The 26770-nt window shown below is 42.6% G+C and overlaps 6 protein-coding genes across 11 annotated transcripts in view; 2 read left to right on the plus strand and 4 right to left on the minus strand.

The window, feature by feature from the left end:
• The window catches only part of Corn (microtubule-binding protein cornetto), a 38752-nt gene extending 32420 nt beyond the window's left edge, over window positions 1–6332 (plus strand). For 2 of the 4 annotated variants that reach the window (XM_078178522.1, XM_078178523.1), the window contains exons 3-13: window positions 55–398; window positions 486–1504; window positions 1573–1688; window positions 2035–2175; window positions 2266–2363; window positions 2438–2621; window positions 2699–2921; window positions 3001–3254; window positions 3375–3583; window positions 3708–3861; window positions 3992–6332. In XM_078178522.1, coding sequence (XP_078034648.1) covers window positions 55–398; window positions 486–1504; window positions 1573–1688; window positions 2035–2175; window positions 2266–2363; window positions 2438–2621; window positions 2699–2921; window positions 3001–3254; window positions 3375–3583; window positions 3708–3861; window positions 3992–4093 — 2844 coding nt within the window. In that variant the 3' untranslated portion in view covers window positions 4094–6332. Of the gene's footprint in view, window positions 1–54; window positions 399–485; window positions 1505–1572; window positions 1689–2034; window positions 2176–2265; window positions 2364–2437; window positions 2622–2698; window positions 2922–3000; window positions 3255–3374; window positions 3584–3707; window positions 3862–3964 lie in introns of all 4 variants that reach the window. The other 2 variants (XM_078178525.1, XM_078178524.1) reach the window with 2 other exon arrangements.
• A 176-nt stretch (window positions 6333–6508) lies between these two features.
• On the minus strand, window positions 6509–7709 carry LOC144469134 (uncharacterized). Its single transcript, XM_078179075.1, is given in 3 exon segments — window positions 6509–6569; window positions 7095–7493; window positions 7534–7709. Coding segments are annotated over 3 exon segments (636 nt in total).
• Window positions 7710–8887: 1178 nt separating this feature from the next.
• Window positions 8888–10387, minus strand: LOC144468743 (uncharacterized). The gene is made up of 2 exons (XM_078178430.1): window positions 10266–10387; window positions 8888–10004 (listed from the first exon to the last, which is right to left on the minus strand). Exons 1-2 carry the CDS (start codon window positions 10297–10299, stop codon window positions 9229–9231), a joined length of 810 nt encoding a protein of 269 aa, XP_078034556.1. The 5' UTR covers window positions 10300–10387; the 3' UTR covers window positions 8888–9228.
• Window positions 10388–10930: 543 nt separating this feature from the next.
• LOC144468858 (uncharacterized) lies at window positions 10931–12609 on the minus strand. The gene is given in 5 exon segments (XM_078178625.1): window positions 10931–11206; window positions 11308–11711; window positions 12250–12439; window positions 12441–12567; window positions 12570–12609. Coding segments are annotated over 5 exon segments (834 nt in total). The 3' UTR covers window positions 10931–11133.
• A 1268-nt stretch (window positions 12610–13877) lies between these two features.
• Window positions 13878–17373, plus strand: Pkaap (A-kinase anchoring protein pkaap). The gene is made up of 9 exons (XM_078178623.1): window positions 13878–14204; window positions 14599–15361; window positions 15438–15561; window positions 15626–15913; window positions 16040–16154; window positions 16286–16454; window positions 16514–16587; window positions 16660–16712; window positions 16838–17373. The coding sequence occupies exons 1-9, from the start codon at window positions 14180–14182 to the stop codon at window positions 16925–16927; spliced, it is 1701 nt and encodes a 566-aa protein (XP_078034749.1). The 5' UTR covers window positions 13878–14179; the 3' UTR covers window positions 16928–17373.
• A 1269-nt stretch (window positions 17374–18642) lies between these two features.
• On the minus strand, window positions 18643–21839 carry LOC144468857 (G-protein coupled receptor 143). Of its 3 annotated transcripts, none has more exons than XR_013493881.1 (7): window positions 21201–21839; window positions 21025–21136; window positions 20827–20921; window positions 20567–20745; window positions 20164–20491; window positions 19758–20100; window positions 18643–19672 (listed from the first exon to the last, which is right to left on the minus strand). XR_013493881.1 is itself a non-coding variant. In XM_078178624.1 (6 exons), exons 1-6 carry the CDS (start codon window positions 21348–21350, stop codon window positions 19879–19881), a joined length of 1086 nt encoding a protein of 361 aa, XP_078034750.1. In that variant the 5' UTR covers window positions 21351–21839; the 3' UTR covers window positions 18643–19878. The 3 variants fall into 3 exon arrangements, 1 of the variants encoding a protein (XP_078034750.1); XR_013493880.1 differs by having other exon boundaries at window positions 18643–19185; window positions 19265–20100; XM_078178624.1 differs by having other exon boundaries at window positions 18643–20100.
• Window positions 21840–26770: the final 4931 nt, after the last annotated feature.

Here is a 26770-nt window from a genome sequence, read left to right on the forward strand (position 1 = left end):
AGAGCGAATATTATAAATGTAATCGATGTTAAGGTTTCTGTTCGATTTTTGCAGGCGCGAAGCAGAAACAGCCTAGACTACGCGAGCAGTTGCGGTGGCCTGGACGAGGCCTCCTGCGACTCTAGTTTAGTGAGCTGTTGCTCCGTTTACGAGGACCCCTGCGCCACCCTTCCCGACGACGTCAGGTTGACCACTGGCGGAGAGGGCACGAGCGAGGGTGGCAGCGAGAGCTCGTCGATCGCGGGCAGCGTGTCTGCCAGAGCGAACCGAACGAACACGAAGAGGACGGTGGCCGCGTCGAGCGTGGGCAAGAAGAAAACGACTACGACCGAAGCGCAGAAAAATGTTAGGGCCAAGCCGACCCCTCTGACCACCAGCTACGCAGCGGCTAATCCCAGGTGTGCCATCGCGGACGATCCTCGACCCTTCTGCCAACCCTCGATTATTTATCCAGCAATTTCACAAAATTGTTCTAAAATTTTCAGGTCGAAGGCTAGAACTGCCACGCCGAGGAGCATCCTGAGCAAAGCGCAGCCGGTGACAAGGGCTAGATCCAGGGAGAAGTCGGCGGTGAAAGAGCCCTCCTTGGAGGGTACGCCCACGAGCAACAGAGTGTCGACAACGTTCCGTTCCGGGTCTGTTTCCGTAACACCGCGGACCAGGACGAGACCAATCCCCGATTCACTGCCATCAGCGCTGACCACAGAGATCAACAAGGATCTGGCGCAGCGAGGAAGAGGTTCCGGCGGTTCCGGCGGCTCTGGCAGCTGCAGGTCCAGAGGCGGATCCAGCACCAGAGGAGCCCGTACCCCTAGTTCTACACCGTCCGAGGAGGTCCGCAAACCTCTGGGCACTCCCAGAGTGCCTTACAGCGGCCGTGTCGAGTCGTCCAGAATCTCAAGGCCTGACAAGATGACGATGAGCGCAGACAATAAAGCCTTGGACACGTACGCTACTCTGCCCAGGAGGAACAGGAATAAGATTAGTATTCCCAAGGCCAGCGAGAAGACTGACAAGTTGACCAGAAGCAGGTCGGGCAGCAGGGATGCCAGTTTGAGCAGGCAGGTCGAGAAGAAAAGTATTGGCAAGGAGTCCTCCGTTCATAAGAGCCTGCCGCCCTATCCAAGGCACAAGGTGGCCGAGAAAACTCGTATCTATCACGAGACCAGCGTGCAAACTGGTCTGACTGGTCAGGACATAGAGAACGCTTTGTCGGGCGTTCCGACGGTGGTCGCGGGTCCGGATGTGGTCGAGAGATTGCACGAAGGGTGTCAGACGGAGGGCACGTGGGACGACATGCACACCATGCAAAACGATTTAAAGAGGCTGACCGAGGAGACCAGTAGCCAGAAGCTGGAGAACGAGAAGCTCAAGGCTGAGATCAACGAAGTGAAGCGGTTGTTAGAAGAGGAACAGGCCGATCATGCATTCGCTAGGCAGGAGCTGGATAGAAACGCTCAGAGAGTCCTCGCCATGCTCGGAACACCTCAGTCGGAACATGCGGGTATGTTCTACTTTCCATTAGATCGTCAACAGCTGTTCTTCGACGCGTTAACCGATGATTGCTTTCAGAGGGTAGTGACAGTTTCCTGGAGCTGGAGTGCCATTTGCAGTCGTCAGGGCAAGTAGTAGCTAATCAGCAGCTGGAAATAGCGGATCTTCAGTCCTTGTGCCGCATGCTGAGCAGGGTAAGATCCCTCGTTAAATAGAATGGTTTATGTTCTTGTTCCGACGCGTAATGCCGCTCCTGGCGAAATGAAGTTTGATTCAGTACAGCGCCAAATTGCATAGTGGTAAAATGCTCAAACTAGTAGCCGAATTACCAACCGTATATTATCTCAGGAACATGAAGATGTCGCCATTATACATATCCAAAAAGGTAGTTTACTCGGTTGGTAAATTTGTTCAACAGTTTGAGCTTCTTGCTATTACGTGGTTCGAAGCTGTATGAATCCTTAAAGTAAACGCGACAAATTTGAAACGTGGTATTAGACACGAGTCAATATCACTAACGTTATATATTCACTTGTTTAGGATTTGGATAAGAGCCTGGCAGCCCAGAAAGCGTTGTTGCAGCAGCAACAGGAGCTAGAGGCAGAGTCGGCAGAGATGCAAGATTTCCTCCAAGAGGAAAAAGCTACTCTGGCAGAGGCTCTGAAAGAAGCAGAGACTGAGGTGATTAATTATGTCTCTATTTTGTATAACGTTAATGAAAACTGTGGATAAACGTGCGCGTTGTGTCTGACATCTCGGTGGGTTTTCTAGCTGTCCAAGAAGGAAGAGATGCTGGCTAAGCGGGACATGGAATTGGAAAGGCAAACGGAGGAATGCAAACACTTAGTTAGGATCAGCGAGCAACGAAGGTACGGGTTTGAACCAGGAAGGCTCGACCGCGTGTCTTGACCACAATTTTTTGATCTTCTTGTTTCTATTACAGGCAAGAAAATTTATCCATGAGCATGAAACTGAACGCGGTCGAACGACGAAGCAGAGAACTGTTGCTCACACAAGGCGCCGCAGTTTCCGGGGCTGCGGTCGCGCTTTCCGGTTTGGGAACTAGGTTAGAGGGATTGGTAGACCAGTTGATCACTTCCTACAATATCTCTGTAAAGGACCTTGAGGTAAACGCTCACTTTTCACAGCGACACTTTACTATCACCCTCTTCAAACTGTGAGCGACACTGCATTTTCTCTTCAGGATGTAATATACCACAATGAAGCGTACAGTAGAAGCAATAGTAGCATCGAGTCCAGTCCTGTTAGCTCCAAGCACAGCCTGAAAGAGTGCACTCCTAGTCCAAAGAGCGGTTCCTTCGTCTCCGCAGTGATCGGGGCCATCCGGAACGCGGCGACGCATCCTTTCGCGACGAAGAATACCGACAAAAAGTCCTCGTTAGAATCGGCAAAGCAAATGTACAGAGGTATACTATCCAATCTCCTTTTTTAGCATTAGAGGATAAGGCTAGCAACATGGTTTAACGAAAACCGTTTGCTTCCAAGAAGAATTAAGCATGGAGTCCTCGTCGGATCTGCTCGATTTCGAGACAGAGCCTTGTTTGATGATGGAGAGCGTCCTGGAAGATGTTCCTCTGCCCGATACCTATTCGCACAACATGGTCTCGAGTAGCGACTCTCTACGTAGAGCTCTAAGCTTCCCGGAGACTGTCGACGAGAGCAATCTCAAAAAGACTCGCACCAATGACGAGTGTTCTAGCCTTACCAATCTCACGCAAGCGATTCTGCATCGTCGCAAGGTATACCTTTCAGAGATATCTCTTTAATATAGAATTCGTATTTTGTATCTATTATTTATGTAACAAAGGGATTCTGTTTCTGTGCAAACCGGATATCAAATTAAGGTAAAAACCTTGTAGGTGGAGAACGAAGAGGACGACGATTGCGACTCGATCAGCGAATCCGACACCGGTACCAACGACGGTCCGCTGGCTTCGGATTACTGTCCCGCGGTCAGTCTTGTTGATCAAGTAATCGACGTGGACAACCTTCTGACGAAATTGCTGAAGGTCTTGCGGATCATTCAGCTCGACAACGATACCTGCATTCAGGAACTGAAAGAGGAAAAGTATGCGCGCGTTTCATTATCTCGCACGTGCCATTAACCATGGAATTAAACGAAAATCGTGCTCGGTAGTTTTAACGCGATACCGATGCGACGATACAAAATACACGACGACAACGATTTGCAGGTCCGATTTGGAGACGAAGTTGGAGGTGACTGTCACCGAATTGGAAGAGATGCGTAAAATAGTGAACAACTTGCATCAGTCCGATGAGATTCTGAGCAACGCGTCGGATAGGCGTCGCAGCGTGATGGAGAACTGTCGTCTCCTGTTCAAAGAGGTAATTGCCGGTGACGGTACCGACACATATCTGTAACATGCTTCACGACGCGCGTTTTTCTTGAGCCACTGTTTTTTGACGAGCAATTGACTTTTTTAACAAGATGTCAAATGGAATAATTCCCCTATAGGCGGGTAAGGAGGAATTAAAAGTCGCTAATAATAGCAGTCCCGGGGAGTCGAGAAACTACGAAGATCTCAACGCTAACGCAGCGGCTCAACTTCCTTCCTAAAGCACGCGGGTGTTTTCATCTGACTATTTCTATTAATCACAGTTTATCGACGACGTGCAAATCGCTGGCGAGCCCCACGCGCCCAATAACGAATTACGCATCCGCGGAGCTCGAAGACATTCGCCTGTCTGCAATTTTATAACAGGGTGAGTTACGTAAAACAGGACGTTGAAACGTTTCGGCTGGTATCAAGGATGGAAGGTAACGTCGAAGGGAGAGCAATTAGTCTTGAAAGCAATTATTACGCTATAAAGTCTAAAACAAGTAGTGCCATTTAAGGAACCATCCCTGCCTATCGTGTCCATCGTTAAAAAATATCTTCGATCGGAGATCTGCTAATCCGTGTAACTTTCCTCTTCAACGTTCCCTTCTGCCATTGACACTACTTACGGAAACACTTTCATAGTGATTTACGTGCAAGAAAACAAGCACTGTTGATAAAACAGCATAGATAAACGTTTACGTGATTCGTCGCGATGGATTCCAGGATGCGATAATCCGTCATTGGCCGCGTATCGTTTGCACAACCGTTCGTCGGTGTCCTATGATCAATTTTTCGACGGAGAAGACAAGTATTCTCTCGCCGAACGATGCCATGGTGATTAGTCGAGGCGACATAGTCGACGAGCTATTATAATAAAATATGTTTCGCGTGTGTCGAAGTCGTGTACAGCTTTCCTCGTTCCGTCGTGCAGCCAACTATACTCGTGCGCTTCAGTATTTTCCTCGTCGAGTCGCGTTTCATGTATATAACCGTAAACGAAAAGCTCCTGTATTGATTTCGACGCTGAATTGACAGTTACCGCGAATCTAGTTACCGCGAACCTGCCGGCGTTCTATTGTTCAGCCGCGATCGTACTTCGACCCGCGCACGGTTCGAATCATTATCGTTTCGCCTAGCGTAATTTATTATTAAGGGTTTAGTCGTTATCCGCGCTAGAATTAATTCGCGGTTTAAATCGCTTCGAGTATAACTGGACGAACCAAGGAATACTTAACTCGTAGCTAACGAATCGACTTTTCATGCCCACCGAGAGCACCGACCGATTGTGCTTCTAACGAACGTAATCTCGAAAGAGCGTTAATTCCTCTACGATAGCGGAAACGGATGTACAGGTCTTGATCCACCTTAAAGGACTCCATTTCAAAGCTTCACTTCCTTGTTCGAATATTAACGAAACAAAAAAGGATGAAAACAAAAAAAACGGAACACTTTTAACGTGAGACACAGGGTATATTAGTTTTACGGTACAACGTTGCATCGTGAGCGTTCGGACTCATGCCATTCCTGGCAGAACATACCCGATATTCAAGATAAAAAAGACTGCGAGCACGTACGACTGCAACACCGAGTGAGCCGCATTGATTTCTTCCCTGATCTTTTCTATTGCGATCATTGTAATTTATAAAAATCTTTTGAATTCCTATAATTTAAGTTCGTTTGTATTACTGTTAACGAAAGGTATTTTACTTCCATTTTATATTTCTGTTTCGTTGCAATCGTTTGATATTGTTTAACGGGTTGCTATCTGCCAGGGGTTGTACAAGCGACCGGGAATCACACGAATAAAACGAATTTCATTGTTCGTCGAATATCGTTTGATCCGTTGTTCGTCGCAGTTAAAAGCATCCTTGATATTTAACAAAAATGAAACGAGAACGATTTTCCGTTGAACGAAATTTTAACGAAGGATAGACACACAGATTATACTCTGACGACTCAGCAGGTCTTTTTGGTGTAAAGAAGACAGGAGGAGAACACATTACACAGAGCTACTTTCTATTTTAATGGTGAGATATATTTCAAAAACATATTCTTGTACTCGCTTCCATGATTCACAATTGATCCGTCGTGTATGTTCAGGACATTGTATATAAAATATAAATGACCATCTGTAAACCTTATTTACCATTACACTGCGTTTCCGTTATGAAGAAAAGAAACTAAAGTTTTCGCCCTTTTCGTTGGAGTACACGTTATTTACTATATATATATATATATATTATATCAGCCGTATCTGTAAAGTCCGTGTGAAAGTGATGATCGTTTTGTCTCTCTCTCTCCTTGATTTCTTTTTTCTTTTTCTGAAGAATAAACGATTCCACCCAGACAATGTAAATTCTGAGGAGCATAGTCCTAAGCATTTTTTATACAAAGTATTGTGATGATATACCAAAAAGAATTCATGAATAATGTATTTTAATTTTTAATCAAATAAATTTCGTTTCGATAACAAGACATTGTTGTATTGTACGTTCCCCAGTTCATGTGTTACCGAAACAATTTCCGCCAAGTGTAAGCGCAGCACGAAATACTAATGAGAAAAAGTTAACAGCGATTATGCAGAAGCTATAGCGTAGCCTGTTAACGATGAATCGATGGAATCTTGTATTCTATCCAGTTTGTACGAGTCTTCACTCTTGACGAATCCGCTGCAATAGTGGGACCAATAAATTCGTCAAACGTGTTGCAGCCCTACAACAAAGACTTCCATTAATACCATTACAAAACCAGATTCCTTTAAATTACTTAGCATTACGATACACAATAAGAAGTATACTTAAAATTACCGGTTTTTTTTTCGAGCGCAGCCCTAACGGCAGAAGCACAAACTAAACCTCGATAACTCGAATTTCGAGAAAACCGTTACAATTTTCGATTTATCTTCGCGTAAATCATCAACATGGAAAAGATCGAAGAGTGCACAACTACGATTGTCAAGTATTCTATTGATTGAAAATAGCAATACCAAGAGGGATTATTTAAAAATTATGTTCGTTCGCAGACTACAAACAATTAGCGATCGCTGCTGGATGAAATTTTAATTTTAGCACCTTTTGAATCCGAATTTCCAAGGTAAAGCAACATAGCAAAACTTATGATCAATCGTTCGAGTTCGCGGAAATTTCAATTTCAATTTCTCTAAGTTTTCGCAGCTCGACTGGCGAGGACGAAGCAAAATTATCGTCTTATAGATGTTATATTTGCGATTGGAAATACCTGGAGGTTATTTTGGGCGACGGCAAAGGTTTCTGCTCGGTTTCTGGTTTGCTGGTGGTCGGCTTGCCTGCGTTAGCCATCGGCAAGCTAATCTTGTCACCGGCAGCAGCGGCGCTGGCTAGGAGAAGAGCCTCGACCGGGGCGAACACGACCACGACGCCGCCCACGTGAACGCGATAATTTTCGGTTCCGTTTTGTCGTTGATCGTAATGGTCGGTCTCCGAGGAAGACTCAGGGAACGTGGTCGTCGGATCCAGGAGCGACGTCTCGTTTGCGAGCGGAAGGCACTCGCCTCTGTGCGAGACCAGCGCGACCAGGAGCAGCGCTGTTTTGAAGACCCTCATGTTGATCGATGACATCGATTCTGATTATCGGCGCAGATATCTCTCGAGACTTCTTCTTCTTCTTCTCGTTCAATGAACGACTTCCGTCGAGTTACAATGATGGTCCAAGAATGAGGGACCCTTCACGGACTATGCGATTCGTCGCGATGGCCTCTCGATGAGAAACGAGAAAAACAGGGCTCGTGGTGAGCAATGAACGTCCTGACGATGCGGAGGATCGGTGAGATGTGACGTCTCCTGCCGACCGGCGATCCCGGTCCCCACCTGGCATGGAAACAGATCGTCAGGCAAGTTCAAGAACCTGCGGGCCACTCTGTGTACATTCTCTTGCATACATAGCGGGCGCGGAACATAATCTCCTCGAATCGATATTTTTACGAACCGAGAGACGTTGATATCTTATTCACAGGCGTACGCCGGATCCTTGCCACAATATATCGTGTTTCACCCCTAATGCGTGGATCTCCTATAATGCAACTATGCAGTTACACGTCTATTATTCAGAGAGATGGGATAAGTGTACTGCAAGCATGCTCGAACCTCCACGAGGTAGGTTCGAACCCCTTCTAAGCATTTTGTCAAGAAAAGGTAGTATGTATCTGCAAACATACTCGAACCCTCTACAAGATGAGTTCGAACCCTCTGTAAGTACTTTCGGCGAGGATATGTAATAGAATTCTGATTGAAAATTAGAATATAAGATATATAAAACTAGTCATAAAAATTACAAGGAATATTTTATCATTTTTGATCTTCAGACTTGACAAGCATTATGCTAAGAGGTCTAAGGAAAATTTCTGTAAAATCTAAATACTTTGGAGAAGCTTGGTCTAGTCGAAACGCGTTCAGGATTTTTGAATGGTTTTGGGAGGACCATTCGGACAGCAAGTTTGGAAGGACCACATCGTGGCCAATTGAGTGACACGAAACTATTCGGAGAGAGAGATATATAATTGAAAAACGGAGAACGCGTTCACGCTGACCGGTTTTCTGACGAAGTGTTCGCCCATGGTGGCGTGTCGAACGCGATAAGGATGCGCGTGTGAACGTCAGTGTGCACGCGAGCGTATACCCTACCCACACGTGGACAAAACCGATTTGTAAAAGGGCAACGGCCTCGTGTGGCCCCACCGAGTTCATTTCCCCGTTCCTCTGTCTCACAGTCGCCGCCTATTACCGTAACCTTGCCCTTGCTCTCACATTTCCGCCACGCTTGAACGTCCCTTGAACCGTCATCTTCCTGGTTCAGGCGGCGCCTCCTACTCCTGACGGGCTCGACGAACGTAGAAAACCGACAAAGTTGAACCGATTTACAGCTCATCGCAAAAGCCAACATTACTTAAAGAAAGGCACAAAGCATCTCCATCTTGCCAGAATCTATCTAGTCGGAAGTAAAAAATAAATTGGATCGGACTATTACGGCTCTGAGTGGGAACAAACATGCAAATTCAATTTTTTCATTCGATTTATTTCTGTTTTGTAGTACAATACGAACGAGAGTAACAACGCCGCGTGACATAAATAGTGGAAGTATAAAAATGAGTCGCCATTAAGAAACTTTACGCGTGCATATTGGCGTATTCAATTGTCATCCTATAATCTAACAGCACCGTTATATACTCAGTGTATATATCACAATAGTTATAATAATATATATCTCTCGATCACTGGACATCCAGAGTCATCGAAACACACACATACGACGTCGCAATGGTATATTACCATTTCTCAATTATCAGAGAATCGAGTGATCGAGAAGAGAAAAAGTAGAGGGACGTGAACTAAAAGTCTCAATAGAAATCTTTGTCCTCCTGACAAGTGCCCGACTTGTCCCTGTATCTACCTGGGCCGCAGTTCTCGACGCCATCGCCGAGCAACACCAGCTCGTCGCGTTTATTGTTGAGCTCGTTTCGTTCCTCGGACAATGCTGACAATTCCTCTTCCTCCTTTTTAGACAACTGTTTCTTCAACGACATCCCAGGCCTGGCCGCTTTGGCCACCTCTTCCTTTGTTGTAAGATCGTCAGCCTGCGTGAGGTCATCCACCGTTAAACCCACGTGAACCTTCTTGCTTCGCGAACCGTCGATCAATTTACGACTCTTCTGGTTTCTGGACCCATTCTCCGATGCCTTGCCATTGATGGATATCTCTGGACTATTCTTCGAAGGCTTTGTTGACTCTTTCAGCTTCCCGGTCACCTCGGCCTCGGAGATCTCAGAGTTTAATGTTTCAGGTTGTTTACTTCCCACCGCGGCGACATCGTCTTTTTGTATGCGGACTATCTCCACGTGGTAGGGCTCTCGACCCTCCCCCTTCTCCTCGGTCTCGTACACCGTAACATCCGACAGTTTCTCGGGGTCCTGTTTTACGACGTTACGTCTAGAACTTAGCGAAGTCAGCTGCGCCAACCCCTCGTTCGCCAATTTATCCAGCCAGGATTTGTTCAGCGAATTGGACACCAGGATTACAAAGTTATCCAATTTCGCATCCACGTTCACCTCGCCGGTCTGGCGTTGGTCGTAGCTAGCTGGCGCTGGCGCTGCCTCTGTGCCGACCAGCAGTATGCCTGCAGACATGTGTAAACAATGGTTACCCATCCCAGAATCCAGTTTTTAGGCCACCTTATCTGAGTAAATGTTATTGCGAAGTTATCCTAGGTTCGCTTTCATTATTTTACGATTTATTAAGTGATCGATACAATAAAATATCAATTATTCAATCTTTTTAGTTTCAAATTTTATAAAGGCATGAAGAAGACTTCAACGTTGTCGAGTTAAAGAAGATGGCAAAATTAGAAAACCTAGAAAAAATTAGAATAACGGCGTACCTGACAGTAAGAGCAAGCTTGCTAGGGTCACCATTTCGCCGAAGCTCCCTGGATCAGCTCGGATCGGCTGAGCTGAGCGAAGTCTGATCCTCGACTGCGGGAGATCCGTCCGCTTCCTTGGCAGCCACGGATCGCCACGTATATGGATCGAGGGAGCATCACTGCTGGAGAGGGTAACAAGACTCGCGTGGTCGCCGATTGACTTAGCCGGTTAACGAGGCCCATCCACCAAGACGGGTTACGTAATTGCACGATATTTTTATCTGTTTTCTTGCTCGTGCAAGGATGAGGAAGGGTAGTCTCCGACTGTTTTTTCCAAGGATCTCGGAATTGTTACCTCGATTCTTGAATCCTCGGAATCAAAGTCATTCAGTCAAAGAAATAATTACAGCGATTTGGTAATAACTTCGAGGCTCTTATCCGTTGGTAGAGTTTGACGATATAGATTCAGAAATGATTGTATTTTTGTCCCTGGATCGACGGTAATTGAAGGGTTAGAAAGCATTGTTTAATGCTTCATTTTTGCTTGTGGGAATTACATGCATTGGTAACTCTCTATCTTTCCGTAGATGGATGACAATGGAGAATCAAGAAGGAAACACAGTGTAGAATATGTCAGAGAAATTTATTGCGCCGCCCCTTACAAGTTGGCAAGCGATGCCGTTTGCCCGCCTTATTTACAATAATAAACGTATCGCGCGGTACTATGCATGACCATGAGTGAATAAAAATGTGGCATGTGGGAACAGCGAGCATACGCATGGCCATGAGCGAACGAGGAACACAATGAGTTTGCTCGTTGAAATTGCACACGGTTCCTGTCGAATATTCGTAGCACGTTTCAGTCCGGTTGCGTTCAATGGAGTTCCTATGACGGCTGTTGCTTTGTACTGCGCACCAGGCTGTCCAGGAGTTTCGGCACAAGCTTCATCGCAGTTCTACTGAACAGAGAGACACATAAATCATTCTTAGGCTATTCGTGCTATTTAACTAGGTACAACATGTTCAAAGTAACAGGATGAATTATGTAGTCGGTACTTACGGCACAAACCTCATTCCCTGTTTTCTTTTCTGATTCAGACGACGTTCCGCAATGGCCTGGAATATAGATCTACACCGCTTACTCAGATTCGACAGGTTTTCGTGATAAAGGGATTCCAGACACTCGTGTCTTAGCTTCTGATTCTCGTCGACAGGATTTTCTATCTTTTCAGTGGTCGCATCGGCATTCGAAGTAGAAGATTCACTTGCATCTTCGACGGTCGAGTTGGACACTGAATCCTCATTAGAAAGACTCGAGTTCTGAGTAGAATTCAACGATTCTATTGCTTCAGGTTTCACAGTGGTTTCCAAAGACGAAGCGGTTGACGGATTCTCCGTGGGCTTCGTCGGTTGTTCGCTCGGTTTTAGCGTGAAGTCGGCATAATCGTAAAAGTAATCATACTCCTGCATATCATCGACAGAAAACACAATTGTAAATATGGAAACAAAAATGATTTTCAGGATTCGCTAAAAATCTCGGCGAATTTAAATAAACGGTGCGATTGGCTGCCCCTGGTAACTGCAATCTGAGCGACGCGGCTGTCTCAGGTGTAGTATCGAATCCCAGAAAAATATTTGGATGCAATTTTCACAATATAATTAATGCAATCGTAAGTAAAATATTGCCGCATTTGAGTACAGTTTTTCATTTTTCAAATTGATAATTGGTATTGTTCACAAGCAACAGATAATAAATAAGTACAGTGTGAGATTGACACAACAAGGAACGAATGGAAGTTAACATTTAAAGATGAAGCACGAAGCTAGAGCGAACGAAGACGTGAAAGGAGGGCAATTGAATGAAAGAACATCCGAATGCACTGCCGCGGCCTGGCCACCAAGTAGAGAGAACAAACTACTGATAATAGTTTTCGTTATCGCGTTATCTGTTATCTGATGCCTGTGCAACAGCGACGAGTGTCGGTCGCCGCACAGTCTTTACCGTGTAATCGTCAAGTAACTCCTTGTCGAACAGTGTAATGATTTGCAAGTCCTTCCAGTGCACCTGGACGTTCAAATCGCCGGTCTGACGTTGATCGTAAGTGGTCGGCGCGGTGAAGCTGGTCAGTACGTGATAAATTAACACGAGGAGGCTAGAGCGCGACAGCATGATGACAGTCCAAACTCTCCTCCCTTGGAAAAATGCACAAGGACCGTCGACAGGACACAGACTGACCAGCGTCGAGAGGTGGTGCTCCAGCGATGGTCTTCCTTGATATAGTGGACACTGCGCCGAGAAACCGGTATTCTTTGTCGTTGAACGGTCATGGGTGCCTCCTTGAGTCCGCAGATGCCCGGACATTGGCCCCACCGATACACCATGCATGCGTGTCCACACATTCTCATCGGTTCGCGCCAGTCGATTCTGATTTAAATGCTGAGACGTCGACCCTGACGCGAAGACAATTCGGATGAACCCCGAAGCCCGAGGTCCTTGACGTAACTGTACATGGAAGAGGATTTATCAACGAGGTGTAAAGCATCTCAAAACCGTGTGACATCGTCGCTCGATGTCATTGCGCTTGTGTTATGTAATCTTGTCTTGCTAGACGGTGTTTATTGAGCGTTCCTGTTCAATTACATGAAATAGCGGGCATCATTGTGCACTACACGATTATGCTTTATGGTTTCCAAAACAAGATAAAAGCGATGGCAACTTTGGCCCAAGCCGCTCGAATGTTGCAAGTTTAAGGTAACTGTTACCTAAGAACCGGGGAGTTTGTTTTGAGAAACAGGCTATTACGTATTCACGGCATCCGTACAAACATTTATAGTCTAAACCGATGGTATTGTCTGCTTAAGGTCGCCCCGTGTCTACCCCTTCCACTTCGTGGTTATACCATTCTCAGCTTCCGCATTTTCTCAACATCCCCAATGCATTATTATCAACATCTTATAATTTCTAGAACGATTCTTTTACATCTCAAATAAGTGCTCCGCAATAGTATTAAATTCTAAATTAAAATCCTTAATGCCAATTGTAACGTTGATGGACTGTAGGTACGTATCTCCTGTCCTAAATGGCGAATTTATTATTTTCAATAAATTTTGTATTTTGATTTAAGAATTTGAATTTTCAAGATTTAATATAACTCTATTAGAACAACGCGATGCGATAGAACATTATGAAGAAGCAATTATCAAAATCTGTCTTATGGCGGACGAACACGTACACGATCAACGGAGAAAGTATCGGAAAATCGAGATCGAGGTGAACGTGTTAAAGAGTGAAAATCGGGAGAGTAAGGACAACGATGAAAATCAGTTAAAATGGTAATGATGCTGAAACAGGAGATGCGCCATCGAGATTTCTCTGCAGTTGTTGCGAAAGTGCTTAGAATAATCGTGTTTCAGACGGTAATGCGTTCTACGAAAAGCATTGACATATCTATGATTTCAGCAAATTATAAACGATCGATTGCGCAAACAATCGTTGTATCGGATGTTTTGATGATCGATCTCTTATCTCTTTTACTTTGTGCCCGTCTCTCTCTCTCTCTCTCTCTCTCTCTCTCTCTCTCTCTCTCTCTCTCTCTCGGATGAAGCGAGAACGAAAAAAAAGAAGAGAATTCTCACGGAATCGGTCGCATCCGACTATCCATGCAACGAATATACCCGAATGGCAGGCGGTGATGACATTAACGATGCCTCGGTGAAATGTCATGTGCTGTGTGTGCGCGCGATCAAGGAAGTTCAACTGTGTCGTTTTCCTAATTCAGTGTTCGGTGCCGTAGCCGAATCATAGCATTCATAGCGGCGCAGAATTTTCACCCGCCGCGAGAACGGTCCTCGCGTCACCGTTTTAAAACATCATCTTCGTCACCGATCGTTGCATCGCGCGTCGCTTATCATGTTTCCTTCTGGCGTGAACAATGTTTCCATTTTTTAAGAAGTCTGGTAAATATCCGCTCCTCGCTAAAATTCGAACCGTTGTTATTTGATGTTCGAGCCCTCTTTGGCTGTATCGCACCTAACCTGTACGCGAAAGTACGTCTCTGCTCCGAAGGCAAAACAATATAGGAGACTCTCAGCTCGCGTGTAGATCGAGGTCTGGGAGCCAGCGTTTATATTACCGAGAAAAAGAAAATGTAGTTTCGTCTGTTACAAATAAAAGTGCGATTAAACAAAGATTTACTTTCTGGGTGTAGGGCAAATAAAATACAAGTCTAATAATTATAGTTTAACAGATTACTTTGAAAAAATGTGATTTTGTTTGACATCAGAGACATTGAAGCAAATGATATACCATTCCAATCTGCATGTATTTTTCAATGGTTGTTCGTTATTTCAGGGCAAAGAGACTGGCTCGGATCTTTGCAAGCTTCCCCCACAAAACCGACAAGCTCTGGGAACTTCTTCAGTCATGTATTTAATGGAGGCTCGTCTGTTCAAACATCAACAGGTGTACTGTGCAGCCTTGAGGAGGAAGAGGAAGATCAAACAGTCAATGGAGAAGACATATGGTGCTTCAGCTCACAGCTTTATAAGACACTTCCACAGATCCTCGCGGATAAAGGTGCTCTAGGTTACTTCATTCAGTTTATGGAGACGAGGAACTGTTTAGCGCTTATCAAATTCTGGTTGGAAGTGGAATGCTTGTGCAGTTCAGTTAACACGCAAGAGACTGCGAAAGAAAATGTTGAGTCGATAGATTATACAGAGAATGATAATAGACTGCCTAATACAGTGGATGACAATAAGAATTTCCGCTGTCAGGTGACCCAGAATAATGGTAATGACGTTGATAATACATTGTTCAGTGAGTATGTAAATAATAATGATAAGAAATCAAATTGCAACGATATGCCAAAGACTAGTCAAACTATAAGCAGAACTGGACAATCAAATTACAACTGCAAGAGACAAGACATGACAAGGCAGGATGCTTTAAGAATTTATAAGAAGTATATTACGAAAGATGCATTGGGCATAAATCAAATTCCCGAAGATTTGAAAGCAGAGATGGAAAAAGCTGTAGCTTCTGCAAATATTGAGCCTATGATGCAGTGCCTATCAGCTGTTCAAGAAATTGTCTACAATATATTAGAAAATGAGTAAGTGTAAGCCTTGGAAGCGCGTATAAATTGCCGCGGAAGGGATAATTTAAAATTTTAATGTTACACATTTCAGGCACATCAATGACTTCTTAAGAAGCGAGTTTAACTGCAAACATCAAATTGATGTTCTTACAAGCGGCAATGTACAGTTGACAGACATACTGTACAATGAAACTGCATTCTTTTACTTTATGGAGGTAATATTCTTTTGTATATTCACTTCTGTTTTTTATATCTGTAATAAATCGAAATATGTTTCAGTTCATGGAAATTGAAAATAAACGAGAGCTGTTGGACTTTTGGATGTCTGCCATCAACTACAAACAGAACTTGTTGGAAAAGAAAAACGCCACAGATCCCGAGGAAGCCCAGTCCGATGCATTGATTATTTATGATAAATACTTCAGTCTGCAAGCGACAAAGTCGCTTGGTTTTAGTGATATAATTCGATTTCAAGTAGAAGACAATATATGTCACGAGGACGGGGAGGGACCACGACCAGACTGTTTTGATAAGCCCTGTAAAATTGTATATAATTTTTTGAATAAGGTAACACCAGACCCTGATCTTATTCAGAATAGTAGAATCTTTATAGATTGATAATTCGTGACTCGTAAGACTTTGATGATAGAGATCGCAACGCCGTATTGAGATAACATTGTACTTTTTTTCCAGCATTATCTACCTACTTTCTTATCATCACAGTTATATTACAAATACTTGTCAGAGTTAATCAATACCATACAGAGCAGTCCATGCTCAAGTATGCACCCTAGGATAAAAAGAGCAGGTTTGCATGTTTTTATTGTACTAACTCTATTTATCTTCTTTACGATAATATCTATATTTTTATCGTATATACATCTCCAGTCTTCTGAAAAGAATGAAATTATATAGTGTCATTCTTCCTGATAATTTTAGGTTCGGATTGTAGCAGCGTGAGTTCCATTAGTATTAATATGCAAAGTACCCTGCAGGCAGGGAATGAAGGGAAATCGACAAACAGCAAAGGAGCAATCAGCGGTGGCATGAACATCGATACCAGGCAACTTTACGATCCAGATTCCCTATGGAAACGTAATAAATATAGGTAATTAGAGTATTGAAATTTTGTTTAGCGAACATTCTGATATTCTGTTTGTTTTTTAGTTTGAGCGTGGGTTATATCGATGCCTTAGGAAGGTTTATAACCGAAATAGAACCAGATCCTCAGAGAAAATGTGGTAAGATCTTCATGAAAAATCTCGTTAATATTTCTCTTCGATGGCTATACTAATTAAAGAAAACAATTTTAGAATCACGCTTGGCACGTGTTGTAAAAAGACTTGTAAATATGGACAATGATAAGGTGAGTTATCTTTTAGTTTAAGTATGATTTTTCGTCGAAAGTGAAATGCGTTCACTCTGTTGCAATTAGTTTAGCAAAGAATACGAAATAAGAAAATGCATCAATTAATTAAATATTATAATTAGGCTAAAGAAGAATTAGCGTGGAAGATCGCTGAAATGATTGTTCGTGAGATAACATCGTTGACCATGGGCACATCGAACTTTTCATCTTGATGACGGAAACTGCGTTATAAGAATATCGTTTTGTTTCCTTTTTTCACAATATACTTCACACTTCAAACGGACGAAGGTAATTATTTTATTTAACACATGAATATTTTTCTTCTTTAATTCACGAATACTTTGCCAAAGTGCCAAATCGAACGAGATGAATAATGTTTTATTACATTCTAAGAACGAAATTCAGAGAGTATGGTTTGCGTTCATGTTTGTCAATTATCGTAATTTTTATTGCTGATGTATTCTGTGTACGTTACATTATGCGAACGATCCGTGCATTTACGTTGAATCTATTATAAGATTACGATTGTGATCAACATAGAATTAAGTACAGATATATTAATCTTTTTGAGTTCGAGCTCCAGTTGCAAGATCATCGTAATGTCGTTGTTAAGTATTTTATAATTTCGCACTATAAATTAAACGATTTCGTTCCCGAACGGATGAAAAACCTTGCGACTTACTAAAAGTAGCATATATTTTTTTTATTCGAAGGTGATCTTTTTGTACTGCTTTTTACTTTGATGAGATTAAACGCGCTGTCTTCTTTTCGGCGGAAATGATATTAACGATGGATAAAGCCTATTGCTTTTTGTTCGATAAACATGTTAATTAATTTCAATTGTACGACTGCCAAGTACTTTCGTAATTTAAGTTTTATGCTGCGTCGTGTAACTTTCTTCATGGGGAATATTGTTTCTCACTTTGAAAAAGAAAGAAAAGACTAAAAAACAATTTTGCTACCAACGAATAAACCAGTGACGAAGTTTAGGACATATCGGCGTCGCTAAGTTGTGATTAGAACGCGTTATTATGTATGTGGCTCAATATTTGCGAGAGTTTAACGAAAACGTAAAATTCGCTGTAACTATAAGAATTATTAACCCGCTAAGCCACACTTAGGGTAGTTGAACCCCAAAGAATTTAGTAAAATAATCATACTGTTTTTTTTTACCAACACAAGTATCGCCTCTATCTTAATCGAATTGCGTCCTGTGAAAACGAAGCTCTTTTCATTTGTCGTTAGAAAAGTAAAACATTGTTACGATTTACAAGCGAATGTTGTTCTACCCAAAGGGGAAATTCTTCCATGTAATCCTTACATTAGACATATGTAGCATCTTGGCAGTATTTATTCTAATTTACTCTAGGATAGACCGTGTAAGTAATGTAAAAAGAAGTGTGTCCGTGTTGTTACTGTATAGTTACAGAATCTTTATACACGATCAGTCTTATAACGTTAGTATTAGTAGATAGTAATTTAGCTTTACGCAAAGATTATTTTATGAAAACTCAATCTATTTTTAAACAGTGATTTTTGAAAGAGGAAAACAAATGACATATATATCCCATAAGTGAACCAATTTAAATTTAGCGTGTAAACTACGTGAAAAAGTTCAAGACTAATATTAAATTGTTAGTGGATAACGTTGAATCGTGTACATTATCGTTTTCCTAGCGTCAAAGCAAACGAATGACAGTAGTATTGGATTGTTCTGTAAATAACTTCAACGATTAAATTTATATCAATTCGATAGTTTTCAACGAAATAGATAATCAAATGTTTCTCTTATTATTTAATTAAGGTATATATCACGTCAGACGTTGTTTATGATGCAGTCCAATAATTTAACAAGTAGCTTTATTTTTTTTTCTTTTATTGTTGCGTACACAATATTTTTTCGCTTTATACAAATTTTTTCCCCCACACCATGTACACTTTCATTATGCTTGTCGTGTTCAAGATGAAACTGTCTTCGTATTTGTACAGAGTATTTTTGGTGCTAATAATATGTATATAAAGAGAAAGAGAGGAAGAGGAAAAAACGAAGTGAGCTAATTGGTCGGAAAATAAGTAGTCTTGTAAAAAAAATATGTGTAAAAAATGTCCCCGGAAACGTTTAAACACTTATTACTAGCGTTGTATATAAGAATTTTTTTATTAAGTGGAGGAATGTTGTACGAATACAAATCTGTTAATCAAAATACGAAACGAAAGGAAGAATTTGAGATATCTGTTTTGAGATTCAACGTGCACTATTTTCTGAGATACACATATTTTTTAGAGGTGCTCCTTACTCGCTGCAACAAAAATGACGGTTGGAACGATTGATTTTTCAATTGTGATGTCCGTTATATTTATGTAATATATACATATATATGTTATATACATGTATATATATATTTATCCATAGAAATCTGAGTGCTCCGCGTTGAATAGTTCGTAATTTGTGAAACGGCAATGCCTCAGCCTAAAACATACTAGATGTACAAAACAAAAAGAAGTTAAACCGATTAAACGATAGTATTACGTATACATGTTCTTCTTACATTTGTAAAAAATAAAGCCTCTCGCATATGCAACAAGTAACAAACGTGCTCGCCAAAAAGAGCACTTCCAGTTAGAGTGATAAAGATATTTCGCCTGTAAAGCTCCGTACCCGAGTATTATCTCCCGATTAACCTACTTTCTAGTAATGCACTTCTGAGAAACCTTTAATACTCCTTACGATTATAAAAAGTTACGTAAAAAAATTCGTCGCATTATACACATACAACTTTTGCGTTTTATGTATTTACAAAATGTCCCAGGATTTTCAGATCAAAGTATCTTGGTATGTTTCATAATTCGAGGAAGATCATTATCAGATATGTAGGGCAAGAAATATCTAATGATTATTTTTGTTACAGTTTACAATGGTTAGCCTTGCACCGTGAGAGCATTGACAATGCTAATATCTGCAACAATTGTTAAATTTATATCTATTTGTAAAACATACTGATGCTTTATCAGAAGATCTCGAGATAATTCGTATATTACAACCTAGCGTTGTTCCTGTTAAAACTGTTCACATAGCAAGCCATCGATTGAGCACGTTAAAAAAATATAGCTCCATTTAAAAATAGTAGGCAAGATGGTCGATAGATACGGTTTATCACAGTTTTCAGAACGAAGACGATCCATTTATGCTTGTATGAGGAGGACAGCCAAATTTGGGATCTAACAACGGCGACGATTCTGTTAATCGTATACCAACGTCCCCTTTTGTGATCTGGCTTTTGAAGTTGCCAATCTTCTGGCAACATTCTAGTCGAAACTTTTCTCTTTTGCCCCATCTCTTGTACACGAGTGCGTTGAAGAACGCTTGGAGAGGATTCATGACAGCCTGTTGATTAAAGTTTCAGTTAATTAAATTCGGTGCAGTAGGATGCGCGCGAGATATACATACCATTATATACCACAAAGTTATAATAGCTTTGATCGGCAGCTGGAACCACAAGGTCCACAATAAGATTCCGTTGATCAGATTCGGCAACCAGCACACGTAATACGCTACATTGGTCAACGCAAATTTCAGCCTTATCGTTTGCACCAGTTTTCTTTCTCTGCCCGTTATCTGAGCCAAACTGCATGTGACTGCGGTCTGCAGATCTCGGGACGACGCGAAATACAATACAGGATTAACGATCATAACTACTGCTAATAATACATAGGTAGCACAATAATTCGGTAATATGCGTAATATGGCAGTGGACAAAGAAGTCAAATTGTGGCAGCTGAAAAAAGAAGCAAGTTAATTCAGTACCCAAGAAAATCGTAACAATATTGTTGGCACTAAGAAAAAAGCTTACTTTGCATCTGGAATGTATAAGATTGCTAAACCAAATGTTGTGAGAATTGCGGGACATATCCATGCAAATGCATGGTAACAGGTGGGGTGACCGGATCTATCCCCAAGCAATAACTTCATGTCTATTGCGTAACATAGTGTCCAGATCCATGTTGCCATGTAAAAGTACTGAGTCCAAGCCTAAAAAATACACATTGTATGTACTAATTACAGTGGAAAGATTATAAATTAACTATGATATGATCATTCAATAGAACTGACCGATGACAGAGCACAAAAAACAACACTAGAGGTGTCATCCTCCATTGGCATTATCGATTTATAGTTCATCCAAAGTACTGATCTTATAAAAACACCTAGAAGTAAATGCAGAACATTTTTATAATTGGGAACTCTCTGCTGAAGAGATGTATGTAAAGTCAAAGCAAGAATCATAGCATTCATAAATGTATTGCATACCTAACGAGGCTAGAAAGTCAGCAATAGCAAGCCATATAATAATCTCTCGGCCTCTAGATGAAGAGAAACCTTGCCATCGATGAGGCAGACTGGACGTTTCCCTTGGCAGTATCTGGAAATCAATTGCTTGAATTTGTCGGCAAACAAGACAGGCAGGAAACAGAAGTTCTGCTTACCTGGTACACTGCACCTAGAATCCCTATCATAGACGATATCATGCACACGATGTTGTAAGCATCGGTGTTGAATTCTTGCATGACGAATATCGCCATGTCCGTTCTATTCGAGTGGTGACAACAGAACGTTTGTATCGTTGGATCAGCCATATTATGTCTGATTTCGGTTTCTTGGGCATTGATCGAAGGGACGATAAGAAAAAAAACTATCGGAGATAAGATACTGAATACTTAAATTCGTAGATTGTCCCACGTCTTTGGTACAGTCATGTGAAACGGCGCCGCGGGTTCACCTTTGGTCCGACGTCGTTTTACGATGATCCATGCAACGCATCAAGAACACCACGCTCATTTTTTTATCTCAAAACGAAGCCGTACGAGGCTTCTGGTGCATCTGCATTTGCCCTGCCGCCATGCCTGTTCCTGCTCCTTTCTTCGCCAGACTTTAAATCGTCTTTACCACGGAGTATATGTAAATATACCGGAATATAGATCCGCGTCCACCATTCCGATTTCCGTGAACAATTTCGACGCATCGAATCGGGTATTTACACAATTTAGTGTCGCTAAAATCAAACTTTTAAAATCGTAGAGGTTTAATTAAGTATTTGATATAACATTTACAAGGTGGCGAAAACTTCATTGACGTAGTTCGTAAACGTAAATAATATTAGACATTATCGATAAAGTAGACAACGTTAATAATTTATATTACCACAGAATCAAAGCGTGGCGCCATCTGGTTGTGACTTTTTTATTACTCTGCCGGTAATTTTGTCGAATAACTTGGGCGTTTCACCGCTATGTTTAGTGGCGTTATATTCAGATTTTATGGAGCAGATGATTTTTGTTGGAGTTTTAGATTCTTTTTTAAATCATTTGCAGATTCAAAATATATTTCGAAGTCCATTTTATAGACACATTAATAGAGCAGAGAACCGTAGAAATCTAAAATGAATCGAGACAAGGTGTAGGTTGTATGTCGTTTATTTATTTAATCGATCTGATCGCGGTATAGTTTCTTCATTCATTATACTTCGTCTTCCATAAGTTAATTACAAGTATTTCATCATCGTCTAGAATCTAAAAGGGTATAGGGTAAAGTTTGTCATTTTTTTTCCTTTTCTTTATAGGTATTTCACAGTATTGACTCTATTACATACGCTAAATCAGATTGGCTAAAGTGTCCTCGTATCTACAAATATATCTTGTATTTCTTCTATATACATATACATATATACACATATATATAGAATCCGTATATGTGCATATCTATATATACATATATTTGTCCCGCGACGCAATCCCCCATCCCCGGTTCTCGGCCCCAGAACCCCAACCGACAACTACCCCCGGAAACCCCCTGGAATTGATTCTCAGGACGCGATCCGACTTCCGGTTCCGCTCGTTTCATCCGCACCCCGTCCCGCCCCCACCCGGTATTCGTTACTTTTCTTTCGTTTAATGCACGGCTTTTGTTCGTCTAGGAACAGAGAGAGAAGAAAACGCTAAAAGAGGTGACCTCGAGGAGAGAAAAATGAAAGCCGAGTCTCGAACATCCGGTCTCCGGCTCGTCCTCGCCCGGTTTCCTCCCCCCCCTCGACCGACCTTTCCCCCTCCGTTCGTCGCCCGTTCTCTCATAGACTTTCCATTTTCTCTCGCTACTTCGCACCCGGTTCATTTGTTTCTCTTCTTCTCGTTTTAAAGTAACGCATAATATGTATAATATAGGTATTATCCGCTTGATTTGACACATGTGATTGAGGTCTCGAGCAAGTATCTCCTGCTGCTTAGCTCGCATCTCACAGCCTAGAGGTGATTTAAACAAGACGCGAGGTCCGTTTACAACGGGACGCATCGCGAGCGACGCTTTCCATGTCCTCCGACAATCGGCAAACCCGCGCGGCTGTCTTCTCTCGTCTTCGTTTCGGTTGCTTCCTTCTTCAATCTTCGTTCTTCTTTTCGCATATATATTTATTTATTTATTTATTTATTCATTTATTTATATATTTATTTAGTTATTTATTTATTCGTAGAATTCCGAGGCGAAAAGAGAAACGGAGAGCCATTCCCTTTTCGCCGAGCTCTCTCTCTGTCTATCGTATTTATACGTGCACATATGGTCAATCGTGTTCCTGTATGCGTGTGTACGTGTGTCCCCGGGCAGCGCGCGTGTGTTCGTATGTGTGTGTGTGTCCTCTGTGTGTAACGTGTTTCTCGTCTACCGTTTCGTTCGAGTAAGTACGACATAGTAAAATATTAAAGCGGCAGCAGAGTAACACTGCAATACTGGTTCGATCTATGAAAAATGATGTCCCGTTGCGTTCTCGCCCCTGTTCTTCGTTCCTCTTGTTCGCCGCCGATACTCTATTATACGTTTTGTCCGCTCCGTGGCTCAGCCCATCAAGCTCTTTTCTTTTTGTAATCACTTCTTTCGTCGTCTTTATAATCTATCTATTTATGTACAACGCATTCAGCAGCATCTCTATCGTCCGGAACAGCTCGCGTCTTCCTCGTACGCTGTCACGGAATCCGCGCAAACCACCTCGTCCTCGACTCTCGATCGCGTAGAATTCATATGAAAAAGAAAGACAAGACGCGCGGAAGCGTCCAGCCGGACGGATTACAATGCAGACCGTTTTCTGTTTCCGTTCGTCGTTGCTTAGACTCGTTCTCGTAGAAAAATCCGTACGGCTGAACACTTTCGCAGGCTTGGTGTACATTAATCTCGTTAATTAATGGGAAGTATATATATTTTAAAACATTATTCATCTTCTCTTCCTTACATTCTCAATGTTCCAAGAAGAAAAACGCATGGCACTCGTCGGGTAACGGTCGGTGCAAGCACGAGAGCAAAGCACGCGCTACGACGCATGCGTAGAGCGTCTGTAGGGCGAGCTTCGTAAACATCCTGGTTACAATGTTTGCCCGCTAGAGACGCTGCGTGAGCGACGCCGCGCGTAGCCGGTGTCTCCGGCGGTTGGCGCTGTGAAAACAATATGGCGGCCGCGAGCGCGCCGAATTCTCGCCGAAGACACGCTCGTTTTGCACCGACACCGTCGTTCGAACGCTGCGGAAGCGGGATATCGTACGATGTTGTCCCATGTGACAGGAGGATACTTTTCTGTTGCAGAGTTCTCGCAGGCCGGACGATTTGCGCGGCTCCGTGATCTCAGCATATCGTTCCCGGCTGCCCCTCAAATTCCTCGCCGCGAATAAACTTTTCTCATAGTCAACATGTCTCGTATAAACTATGCAGTGCCGATGCCTATCAGATAGGCAAGTACACATAAAATATATGGTAATCGACAAGTGAGTAACGTATTAAAATTAGAAAGTACATGTCGCAACATCGTGGACGATAAGATAGAGGGAGAGAGGGAGCGTCTCGTGAACCTAAGCGTTCCCCGGCGTTCTTTTGTTAAGAAGAAAGTCATGGTCGTCGTCCAATATTTTTCTTCCTTTTCTGTTCCTTTCTTCTTCTTCTTCTTCTTCTTCTCTTTCTGGTCCTCCTTCTTCTTTGGCGTTGTATTGCTTTTTTCGATCCGTCTTCTCATTTCAGCTGCACCTGCTTCGACGAGGTGCTTAAGCTCGCGCGATATCTCTCACGTGATCCGCTTGCCATTCGACAACACGCTGGCGATGAGGTAGATGAAGGGACGAAACTCTTCGACGTCGAGTTTACGATCCCTTGACGACACTTCTCGCTTTGCGACTCGCTGACGCGTCTCTTTCTTCGGCACGTAACCTTCTTTCGACACTTTCCGCTGAACGTGTCTCGTTCACCATTTGCGTATAGAGCTCAATGAAATAGCGTTTGGGCCTCGAAGTTCGACGTAAGTACTCGAGCGTGTAAAAATTAAGTCGTACGAGGTTAAAAGATACAAATCAATTTGTACAAGTTGAATGTTAAGTATGAAACGACGATTAAAATCTATGATTAAGTACAAAGAACGAATCAAATTGTCGATATTCGTGAAACAAGTTTTAAGTACAAATTGTAAGTAACAAAAATGCTTCAGCTGTTTAGGTTTAAGAAATAAGAATGCCGCTGATTGATCGAGTGGCTTCGAGCGACCAAAGATATTTCCCGAATCGCCCTGTACGCCTTGGGATAACGGTGCAGCGAGTCGCAGTACATTTTTGCTGTATCGAAGAAAGGATTCTCTAGAACGGTACCGTTTTATCGTCGGCCGGCTTTTGCGAACGGCGGCGAAGGTTCTCCGAGTGCTCGGCTCTTTCCGGTTTGGATAAACTCTTTTCCGGAACCGTGACTCGTTCACGGACATCGATTAAGTAGACAGTGACGGTTACAATTGAAGTCACCCGCTCTCTACGTGGTTATTCCTAATGTTAAAAAGACCTCGGCTCGTCGCAACTTCGACTTCTTTTTGTTCGCACATAAACTATTTCAATCACGTGCACGTACACGGGCGCGCTATGCGCGATCGATGAGTCCGGAAGTTGCGAGTCAACGGAGATAAAATAACGATCGGTTGATGGATCATCGCTGTAGTCGTTAATCAAAAATTGTTCTGCACCGAGGTGGTGCAAGTCGAATCGAAGTTCCGCAATTAATTGGCTTCGGTGAACGCGCTTGAACGCGAATTCCAGTTCATCCAACGCCACGCATGTCCGCACACATATACGTACATACGATACAATATTCATTGTATATACATGTACATGCGTATTAGATAGTGCCTATCTAAAATGAAACACGGCCGAGAGAGTCCTCGGACCGTGCATGAAACGTGACATGCACACGACACTTAAACTGCGACCGTTCCGCTAACGCTATCCTTCGATGAGAGTCGGTTGAGAAGAAATCAAGATGGCGGTCCGGTTAAAGGAAGCCATCGATGCAACAGCGAAGACCGTCGAAAGTAAAGAAACTGCGGATTTTCTATGCAAGATCAAGAAGATGTTGCAAGAAACAGTATTTGGATAGAATTCGATTTCTTCTATTAATTGTAATAAATCAAGGAGGATTAATGCACGCAATCCGGAGTCTTACAATAATTGGTTACAGGAAATCATTGACTTTTGCCAGGCAGTTGCATCGATAGCCGTCTTTAAAGTTGCTCAATCGGCAGTTTCCGGAGGAGGGCCGACCGGTAGGCCTTGGACAATAGAAACGCGAACCCAGACGAGGACATGACGCGCGACAGGATCGGCAATTACAATGGGAGGAAAAGAAACGAGCTTCAGTCCTGAAGGGGATGCGCGAACGTCCGCCATGATTCTTCCGATCGATCGCGCGCACTCTGAGAGTCGGATGGGAACGCTGCTGGCCGAACCTTTGTTCGCGGGGACGCTAGGATCGATGCGAGTCAAGTATAAAACGGGGGGTGAAGAGAGTATCTGTGCGTTATTCAACGTTCCTTTCTAGCCTGTTTTTTTTCTCCTCTTTTTCCCTTTTTTTAGTTCGTCCTTCGATACGATGATTGGTGGAGTTTCTGAGAAGATTGTCCCTTCGAACTGATCCGAGACAGAGCTGGGCAATTCTTCCACTGGCAGCGAAATTAAATGGCACCTGAGAGTCTTTAGAAATTTGTTGAAATTTTCAA

Source organism: Augochlora pura, chromosome 4 (genome assembly GCF_028453695.1).
Source record: "Augochlora pura isolate Apur16 chromosome 4, APUR_v2.2.1, whole genome shotgun sequence".
NCBI classification, from domain to species: domain Eukaryota; kingdom Metazoa; phylum Arthropoda; class Insecta; order Hymenoptera; family Halictidae; genus Augochlora; species Augochlora pura.